The sequence below is a fragment of the Pieris napi genome, chromosome 24, assembly GCF_905475465.1.
Source record: "Pieris napi chromosome 24, ilPieNapi1.2, whole genome shotgun sequence".
Lineage (NCBI taxonomy): Eukaryota > Metazoa > Arthropoda > Insecta > Lepidoptera > Pieridae > Pieris > Pieris napi.
In genome coordinates, this window is record NC_062257.1 from 2,884,547 (window position 1) to 2,895,847 (window position 11,301).

At 34.5% G+C, this 11,301-nt stretch overlaps 1 protein-coding gene across 2 annotated transcripts in view; it reads left to right on the top strand.

Annotated features, from left to right (window-relative positions):
• LOC125061719 (putative ATP-dependent RNA helicase Pl10) overlaps nucleotides 1–4,053 on the top strand; it is a 30,537-nt gene extending 26,484 nt beyond the window's left edge. For both annotated transcript variants that reach the window (XM_047667291.1, XM_047667292.1), the window contains 2 exons: nucleotides 3,034–3,200; nucleotides 3,829–4,053. In XM_047667291.1, the coding sequence (XP_047523247.1) occupies nucleotides 3,034–3,200; nucleotides 3,829–3,929 (268 nt within the window). In that variant the 3' untranslated portion in view covers nucleotides 3,930–4,053. The remainder of the gene's footprint in view (nucleotides 1–3,033; nucleotides 3,201–3,828) is intronic.
• The last annotated feature ends 7,248 nt before the right edge of the window (nucleotides 4,054–11,301 follow it).

Here is an 11,301-nt window from a genome sequence, read left to right on the forward strand (position 1 = left end):
CAAAAGTTCTACCTACAAGGAGACTTAAGTATTGCCAAAATGTTCAAATTGTATCTTGAATGGATCGACTCCGAGAAATACACCTCTAAGGCTACAGAGGAACGCCGATATCGTGACATTGTCAACTTAAACTTCAATCTAGCTTTTCATATTCCCATAAAGGATCAGTGCGACGAATGTTTTTCGTTTTTCGATTGAAAAAGAATCCAACAGACCAAGAAAAAGAAACTTTGCAACAACACCAGACTAATAAGATGGTGGCAAGGAATTTAAAAAGCCAAGATAAGAAAGACGCTGAGGAGTCAAATGGAAACATGGTTCCTGCTGTGTTTGATTTTGAAAAAGTATTGCAGTGTCCTCATGGCGATATAAACATATTTTACTATAAGATAAAGCTATCTTCATTTAACTTCACAGTTTTTGACATGGGTAAACGGAAGGCCGTTTGCTATATGTGGGATGAATCTGTGGCAAAACGTGGCGCAAATGATGTCAGCAGTTGCCTCTTAGATTTTATTCAGACTAATGTGACCGAGGGGTCAAAGGGTTTCGCTTTTGGTCAGACAATTAAACTGAACTAAAACCTGCTTATTCTGAACCTATTATGGTTCCTGCCGCTAAATATAAAGATTTAATGGATATGTGCCGTTCGGAAGCTATTCCCTTCGAATATCATCCATACTATAACTCTTTGCCACATCACACCTCTTTTAATGTTTCTAAAAAATCGGATGATGATGTATCGGAATAAGAAACATTTTAGACATTTATTTTTTCTTTTTTGCTATGTTTTTACCGATTTAGCGAAACAATTTTAATCGTAATAAGTATTAAATAAGTTATTAATTGTTTGCCTGCGTGCAATTTCAATGCTATTAAATATGTATAACATCCACGTCTAGGTCACAATGTAACACTGATTAATAATAATTATTATTGAGGCTGAATATCTCCATATAAGTATTTTCTGTTGTAATGATAAATATTTACGTACATTTATAAGTTTGAGACTGCTAATTTAAGACAGTTACCTAGTTACCATGCTGTGATACGAAATGCCATTTAAGTTTTAACTTTTATGCCACCAAAATTGTTTTAGGTATACTTACGTAAAATTTTATTGTTATTAAGTATGTTTGTTTGAGCATATTGTTGATTTTATAACTATTGCGAAGTTTAAATTTCTCCATACGCGTTTCCTGTAATGTTCCTATAGGTACATAGATCTGTACCTGTCTGTAGTTTTAGACTATGCTAATTTTAAGTACCTACCGTACCTAACTGTGATGTGATGCCGTTCAAAGTGATGCTTTCTAATAGTTTTGATATCTATTTTGACATTTTTTAAACTAATAAGCTATTTTTAATAATAATTTTATTTTTTATTTAGTTACATGGGAGGGTATTCATCATATAGCGAAAATTATGTTTAAAAATTTTAAGATGTTTATTTACATAGGACTCATAAGGAATGGGTAATTCCAACAAAAAATTACCCATCTTAATATACAACGTCATTTTATTCAGACGTCTCCGTAAAACAATGTACAATGTTCACTACGGACCCCCGCTCTTCCGCCATAAAACGTCCTATGTTTATATGGAACTCACTATCTCGTGAAATAAGAGGATAAGAAATATACACTATATAGCATTTAACTAGGCTGGGTTGTTGTCACAACATACCAAAAAATCAAAATGTCAAGTCTCACTGTTTAAGAATTACACAAGTCAACAACTTCTCTTACCTCTACTGTAAACTATCAATCCTGCAGATGGGACTCTGTTCTACGAATAAGTCGATATGCAACTTTACAGAAATTGGTTAAATAAAGTTAAATTAGATAAAGTTTAACAAAAGACTTTTATTATCATAGACATGAATACAAATACAATTATTTCATTTTAACTTATTACTGTACTACAATGTAGTACTAAGATTATTACAGAATTTCATTAATTGTAATAAAATTATTAGTATTACTATCATTGTTATCGTTATTATATATTTTTGTTACTAATGGCTTCGAATCTCTTCGGATCAACCGTGGTAGGGACAAGAAAAAGATGGCGCGTAACCGAAAAATGTGACAAATGTGTGTACATTTTTTTCCAACGCCGATAAAGAAGTTTGACTTCAAAAAGCGACATGGCGCGTAACCTGCTACAAAATTTCTCCCATACGTCGATAAAGAAGTTTCACTTCAAAAGATGGCGCGTAACGGAAAAATGTGACGCGTAACGAAAAAATGTTACACTAAATTTTTTTCCAACCCCGATAAAGAAGTTTCACTTCAATAATAGTACATAAACGTATTAATTTTTTGTAGGAATCCTCGAAAATGCATTTCGTTTTCAAGCATAGCCAATGTGTGGGTAATATGTGTAAAAAAGTAAATAAGACGTAATCACCAAATATGATAATCAAAGAGCTAGGCTGTTAATTGTACAGCTTATTAAACTAGTTGGCTGCGACATATATCTTAATATATATAAACTACGTGTCACGTTGTTTGTCCGCTATGGACTCCTAAACTACCGAACCGATATCAATCAAATTTGCACACCGTGTGTAGTTTGATCCAACTTAAAAGATAGGATAGCTTACATCTCAATTTATACCCGCAATATTATTTTATTGCAAATTATTTGTTTATTATTTGATAGACACAATTCTAGCAGATGGCGCTGTGTTGAAAGTACCAACGTTTCACATAAGCTACAATTTAATGGCATAACCACCAAAAAAGCATGGTGGTCCCCATGATTGGTGTTCTCCTACCGTTTCTCTTGAATAGTTTACTACTATGTAATATAACTAAAACCTTAGCCACTGCAACGCTTGGCCAGTCTGCTAGTATATATATAAAATCTAGCATAGGGGCGACATCAAGACTTCACAAAAGTTTATTATCTAATTTAACAAACTATTCGATATTACGTATAGTTTAAGACTTCAGATAATATCGAAGTCATAGATTTTTTTGAACAGTAATCTATATGATGTTTTTAAATTCTATAAAACAATTTCAGTTGGCTAACGAGCACGGCCGCGGATGGACGTGCGGGTGGCGGCGGTAGACGTGCCGGAAGTCGCTCCGGCGGAACTCGGTTTGCCACCGGAAACGGCTTCGGGGCAAGGGACTTCCGAACGCAGTCAAGACAGCAGCCGAGGTCCGCTGGACCTTCCATGGGTAATGGTGAGTATGGCCCGGAGTTGTAACTTAGGGAAACGTGACCCTTTGACACTCATATTCACGGCATAGAAAAGGAGGCATTTACTTTAAACGGCGCGTTAGGGAAATATGATGAGAGTAAATTTTTAGGATGCGCGCGCACACCGTCACAAAAAACCGACACCCTGAAGTTAGCTATAGTCGCCATTATAGTTTTTTTGGTGCGTTAGGGAAATATGATGATAGTAAATTTTTACGATGCGCGCGCACACCGTCACAAAAAACCGACACCCTGAATATATGTTCAAACGTCGGTAAAACAGTCTGGGCCGCTTGTTGGCGCTTGCTCTGTTTTATCGAAGAGTTGCATTCTGTCATGGCGTAGTGTTTATCAGAGTCGTGTTTATTTAAATTTTAAACCAAAGTAATGATTGATTATTTTAGTGTTTATTTTTATCGGAGTGTCATTTTGACAATTGACATTAGTTAAAATATTTAAGTATTTTAACCGACTTCGAAAAGGCTTAAGGAATCATACATTTATTTTTTGGTTTGCTACGATAAATCGTGGTATTTGTATTTAATCTAGTGTCTATCGTTGTACTGAAAAGTATGAGCGTTATTCACTCGGTTCTGATAGTGAGCTATTCAGGTTTCGGATACGGCGGCGGCTCATATGGGGGCAACTATGGCGGCTCGTACGGCGGCGGCGGTGGCGGCGGCGGCGGTGGACCGGACTGGTGGGACTCTTAAGCCGATCGGACAACACCGCCCGTCCATAGGGTATGAGGTATGCTGCTATTAACGGGATTTTAAAATGTTGACAATTTCAGTTTCTTTTTTGTATATTTTTTATTATATATTTCATTGCAATTAATTTTTTTTTTTTTATATAATATGGTAGCAGTATAATTTAAAGGTAAAAAATTGTATCGAGTTTTTTTTTCATTTAATAATTTTATTAAAAAAATTATTGTTTCATATATGGATTTAAAAAAATGTTTTCTTTTGTATAGAATCAATTAAAAAAATACTTTAGCCTATGTAAGCGGCATACCTATTTAAAATTCAAATTACCGTATTTATTTAATAGTTGAATGTTGGAGCCCTTAGTTCCTTTATTTGAAGGGTCCAATGAATCATCAAACTTTGTTTTTGATTGTTGCTATGTAAATAGTATTTGCAAAGTTTGTATTAATTTTTCATTTATCTCAATAAAATTTAATGTATTGAAATGGTCACAATCTTTTCATTGACGCGAAACTGTCAAGTGCGATTGTCAAAAACGGAATGACAGCGCTTTGACGCGCGAGATAAACGTCGTATTTGACATCTGTCAGCTGTCAAATTTAGAACATGACGGCCGAGTTCTGTTGTCAAAATATACAGTCTTTTATTCTGGGGCTTGAGACAAAATCACTTTAATCGTGACCCACTAACGGTGAAAGAATTTGTTTGGGAATGACATTAGGTCACGTTTTGTCACGTGACCGCTATCATACAAATTAGTTTGACGTTAGTATCGAGTAGTGATTTTGTCTCTCGACCCTATTTCCTCAAAATCTACAACTCGAATTACTGGCTTTCGGTTACAGAACCCGGAATCCACTTGATTTGCATTGACAATTACAATTGACAGTTTCGACTTTTTTTTTCAAGTACTTCCGTTTTGCAATAGATGGCGCTAAACTTTAAAGTTAAACCAGATTTGCATCTAAATTCTAATAAAGTTCCCGAGGCGGTAAAATATGGAGGGCGGTGCGTCGCGATCGTTGAATCTCATTTGTAAACGATCCCGACTTTAAAATTAGTGTTAGGTCTGTTCTGAAACGTAATTGAGTGTTGTCAAAAATTTTGACAGCTCTTGACACTTTTTAGAATATGGACCGTACCTTTGTGAATCGCGATATTAGGCCAAGTTAATTCTGATGAAAAAGGTTTTTCTTTTGATATTTTAAACGCTACTTAAATCACTTTTAAATCAGTATTGTTTTAACCCAGTTAAGTTGACAGAGAAAGTTAAAACAGATTACTGATTTAGTTTTTATTATCTGATTTCAATTATGTCTTAGTGACTGTCTATATATGTCTTACTAAATCCAAGTGATAATTATAGAACATCAGAATTAGCAAATTAAATTTCTAAGCAATCATTTTGTCATTGATCGCGATTTGAAATTAGTCGATAAATATAGATTTGATGTTTCTGTATCGTGTTAATTTTCTGTCTTCTGAAACACATTTTCCGAAAAATTTCAGCATTTATGCACCCTAGTAGTGTCTGTAGGGTTAGAATCGATACATTATCTAGTTAAATTTCGTCCGTAGAACATCTGTCGCCGTGGTCTGTAATTTGAATGTGAATTTACAAATAAAAATAATGAAATTGAATTGTTTTTTATTTTATACTTGGGGAGCGTTCAAGTATTACGTCACGCAATTTTTTGAGATTATTGACCCCCCCATGTAACGCGCCGTAACGTTTTTCTGTACCCAAGTATAGTAAAAGGTTCGTAATCACCTAATGACTCTTTATTCCTAAAAGTTACCATTATGTGGTGTAAAGTAATGGGAAGTCGAAAATAATATTAACAATAACGCGTAATTCGATCCCCGCCCCGCACGTAACGTTTTACAAAAGGACCCCCCCCCCCAATTTCGTTACGTAATACTTGAACGCTTCCTTGTCCTTTGAAAGTATTTTGGAAATACAGTCTGTACAGCATAACGAAAATGCATATTTTCTCTATACAATATTAGTATAGAATCGTTTTATATTTATTTATTTATAAGTCCTAAAACAACATGTACATATGCTTAAAATATACAACAAAATATGACTTCACACATTTTACACACACGTCAATTATATTGGAACATAAAAATTTCAAACTAGCAAGGAAAAAATTAAGCAAACAGCAAAAATACTAGAACTAAATAGAATATTATCATTGAGAGTGTGAAGAATAATATATGAGGTGTGTTTTTGTCGTTGGAAGTCCCAGTTTGAGGTTCTGAAACCCCTTATATAAGGGGGACCCTTTTTTTGGGACATTTCTTAGTCTTACTGATACTTTTTCTTTTAATTAGAGAGGAGAGGTGAGGAATTATAACGAAAATCAACCGTACGTTTGATTATACATGTGTGGGACTAGAAATTATGTTGAGAAATCGTAATTTCGCTTTTAATTCTAAATACTCTTAGCATAAACATAACGATAGAGGTTTGTATGAAAAACATGAGCAGCTTACAAAGAACGAATAAGGCTTTTTATTATTGGTGAAATACACTACTGAATTGTAACGGACGTGACGTCGCCAGTCACATCCTGCCAAGCCAAAGCCAAAGCCATAGCCAATGCCAAAGCCAAGCCATGCCATGCCATGTTGACCAACCCTCCAGCCAACCGCCATGCCTGCCAACCGCAAATGCCAGCCACTTGGAGGGGATGAGCCTATATAAGTTAAAGCCAGCCATATTAAAACCTACAACAGCCCGAGCTGAGCTGTCAAGGCCCTAAAGGCCAACAGCGAGATCCCTTTCAAAAAAAAAAAAAATTAAAACCTACTTTTTGGAAGACGTAAAATAAAGAATAAGTGTGCTGTCACTCTGCCATTTTATTTTCACTGTCAATTATAATTAATTAAAATACTATTATCAATAAAAGAATAGGTCAATTATAGAATGGAACGTTGGGTTTGAAGAACAGCTGACCTGTCTGACGCAAGTTTGTAAAATCTACTTACTATGGACATGATAGAACAAAAATGCGTTTACCGCAACCAGATCAACCATCGTTGCTTAGCAACCCATGTAATCGGAACGAAGCGTAGGTTATACGTCATAGGTACATGGTCTTGATCAACCTATAGTCGGGAGTTTTTAATAAGGTAAATACTGGAAACGTACTTACGTATGTTTCATGGTTTCATTAATCTATGGTTATCCTATCCTAAATTATTTCGATTGTTTTATAATTAAGGAATATACTCGAAATCTACTCCACTATTTAAAAACATTTGCATGCAGAATTGAAATAAAATAGTTGCAAGATTATTTATTTAGACGCAAGCTTAATCAAAGTACACAAAAACAGTAGTAAACAAAAACAGTATTAACACCAGCTTAGATAGTGGTTACATTTAAACATCTAATACATATATGTATATATAAAAGAGGTTATGAGATATTGCAAGATGCAGAGAGACTCCACATCTCTACGCAACGCATAATTCCCGGTTAAGTAGAGCACAATAATCTTAATGTTTACGATTTAAAATAATCAAAGTATGCTATTTCTTATGCCATATGTCGATATGTAGACCAGTGCCGATAATTTTTGAAACCTAAAAAAATTACAGTAGGATGAAACCCATTAGAAAAGCTGGGGAATATGATCAAAATGAAAGGAAAAATAAATTACGGTCGATCTGAGGTCGGGAAGGGGTAGGGAGGGAGTTTTAAGGGTAAAAAACGGTTTATCTCGATTTCCGGCAAAACTAAAAGTCCTATCGAAGATAGTTAAATGGCAAAGTTGTAGGTAATAAAAATATCTAAAACTTTTGTATTCACACATTTTTCACATAACCTCAAAATTTATGTGAAAAATTCAAAAAACCAAGTTTTTGGTTTTTAATTATTATCTTTTACAAAAATATTTTTTTTTTAACGAAATTTGGTGAAAACTTACCTTTCTATGTCCCAAATACGCTGTAATTTATTTGATTAAAAATATTTATTTGTTCACCTTATTTTGAATTAATATCGAAAAAACACCCTAATTTTCAATCGAAAATTCTGACGTCATAATTTCAGCTTTTTTCAAAAAGTTGGTGTGCTTTCAGTTCGTTGAAATCTCTACTTTCCTATGGTAAAAAAATATTTATATATTACCATAGTAAATCTTCTCAGAAAACGCAAAAAATCGTATGCAGTAACGCCCAGACCCGTCATCCCCTTCCCTACTTCTCTATGAATCTTCTTTAAACTATAATCAGATGCCTATTTATTACTATTTTAAAATAACTTATATATACCTGAGTGACCTAAAAAAAAAATTTAGCCTTTAGATGGGCTAAAATTTTCGTATTTCATAGAGAAGTAAGGATAATATTTTTTTACCATAAGAAAGTAGAGATTTCAACGAACTGAGAGCACACCAACTTTTTGAAAAAAGCTGAAATTTTGACGTCAGAATTTTCGATTGAAAATTAGGATGTTTTTTCGATATTGATTCAAAATAAGGTGAACAAATAAATATTTTTAATCAAATAAATTACAGTGTATTTGGGACATAGAAAGGTAAGTTTTCACCAAATTTCGTTAAAAAAAAAAATATTTTTGTTAAAGATAAAAATAAAAAACCAAAAACTTGGTTTTTTGAAATTTTCACATAAATTTTGAGGTTATGTGAAAAATGTGTGAATACAAAAGTTTTAGATATTTTTATTACCTACAACTTTGCCATTTAACTTTCTTCGATAGGACTTGTAGTTTTGCCGGAAATCGAGATAAACCGTTTTTTACCCTTAAAACTCCCCCCCTACCCCTTCCCGACCTCAGATCGACCGTAATTTATTTTTCCTTTCATTTTGATCATATTCCCCTGCTTTTCTAATGGGTTTCATCCTACTGTAATTTTTTTCACTTTTTATTTATTTTAAAGGCTATCTGCACTGGTCTAATACTCATACTATGTAGTTTTTGAACGTCAATATTTTCTATTCATAGGCGTAGAGCGAGAAGAACTGGCAAGAAATCTTTTTAACCGTCAAGTTTTTTTAGTTTAAAGTATTAATTTTTAAATAAGTTATTATAATCTTCATTGTAGATTCCGACGCACGCAGACAACTGGAAATTCTTTTTGCACTCAGATCTATTTAGGTATATTAATGAAGGAAGTTTCAAGAAGGAATTTCGTTATTGCTGTGCCCTTTTGTAAAAATTTGTTACTGTTAAATTAAAATGGAAATGTGATGAGGTGGGTTAGAAGGGCCCAGAGGGAAGAAAAAGGAGAACACGTCCACCAAAAACCTGGGAAGATGAAGAAAGAGATAGCGCGAAAAGATTGGAAAATAGTTATAAGAGACAAGTGTAAGAATTTCGAGGGCTTCACTCCATCGGAGTAATGTCGTTAAAACGTCTGCTAATGTAACATTAATTATACTCTTAATAGCCTTTATCTAAATATATAAAACAAAGTCATGTTAGTTACACAACTTATTACTCAAGTTATCTCTTTTTTGGTAGATTCTTCTCCGCTCTGAATAGCAGAATAAGTAATTAAATATCGGATAAGTTATCAAATAACAAAAAATTAGTTTATTAATTTTACGAATGTAAACACCATGTGGTGCCATCTGTTGACAAAATTACGAATAATTTTACATCGAATTCGTGTTAGTTCAAGAAATTCTGAAGTGAATGAGGAGATGCATAACCAGGCTTTGATCTTGATCGAAGATATGTGTTGCCTCATTAAAAATGTTGTATATCAGAAAGTGCTTAAACATGCAGTAGCGCAATATTGGCGCTAGAGAGAAGAGGCCTAATGTGTAAAACTGTCTTTCTTCTTTCGCAATGGCAAGCAATAAAACATTTCTGTATTTGCAAAAAAAGTTGTATTAATGAAATCCTTCTTTCTTTCCTTCACCGTTCGAATAAATGTTAAATGCGCACATAGAAAGAAAGTCCATTGGTGCACAGCCGGGGATCGAACCTACGACCTCAGGTATGAGAGTCGCACGCTGAAGCCACTAGGCCAACACTGCTCTCAAAATGTAATGTGTAATTAAATAAAAAATAAAACTTAGATTATCCCTACCCGCATCAGTTAATTATAAACCTACATTACCGAGCAATTAATATAAATAACATAAAACTATTGATGTCCAGCCGTGAGCGTCGCGCCACCAATAACTGATCAAAATCATCCCTTTCAGATGTAATAAATTAATTGTTTTATTGTGTCATTACAAATTACTGTAGAATTGAGACATCCCGCTATCTTTTATTAGGCACGTGAGTCAAACTATCTATTTATAATATGCTAATGAACCCCAAAAACAAACATCGAATGTGTAACAATAAATATGTGATCGTTAAAACGAAAGAAACGTCCGTAATTTATCCACAAGTCACCTTTGAGAATTCCGTGGATGCCATCGCGGCGGGGTCCCGCAGACGCGTTATTCAAAGGCGCCACAAAAAATATTCAATAAGCCATTGGGTACATATCGTGGACATACTATAAGTGGGTAGGTATAAGTGGGTCATACTAGGTATTTTTACGTTCATTCTAAACAATCAAATAGTTTTTATTACCTTATTATATTACAGTAATAATACAATAAAATAAATCAGTGCCGCTACAACCTCTTTAGGTCTGGGCCTCAGATTTTGGAATCTGTTTCATGATCATTTTTCTAGTAGGCGATCAGTAGTAGCTTCGAGTGCCTGACACACGCCGTCGACTTTTGGGTCTAAGACATGTTTTCCGTTCGAGCGAATGTTAAATGTGCACATAGAAAGAAAGTCCATTGGTGCACAGCCGGGGATCGAACCTACGACCTCAGGGATGAGAGTCGCACGCTGAAGCCACTTAGATTTTTTCATGTATGTGAATGATGTAATTTGAACACTGATCAACTGCTGACACGGCTCACGTGGTTTTTCTAAATTTTAACAGCTGAAGGTGCGCGATACACCAACAGCTCACTAGAATAGTATCATGTATGTGTGAATAGGTGTAAGTAGATTTAAGATGTCTTTGAACAATAAATCAGATTTTAATATTGCTGTATCATTCATTTCTTGCTTCCTCTCATAGTGGCGAAGACTACTTCAAGCCCTTAATTATCGAGATGATGCCCGATAGCCTTGAGATAATCCCACCAGAAACTTTTGATCCTACCCGTAGGGCTCCGTCTGTTACCTTAGGTCCTTTGTGCAGACATCTCGTACTTATTTATATTTTCGTCTCACCCTCTCATATAATTAGTTATCTAGTGCAGCTTGCTCATACATACACAACATATACATTGAAACACACATTTCACAGTCCCCTGGCTGGCAAGCTGTAGGCAGGAACAGTAATGCTCTTAAACAGATTCAAAACACATATCA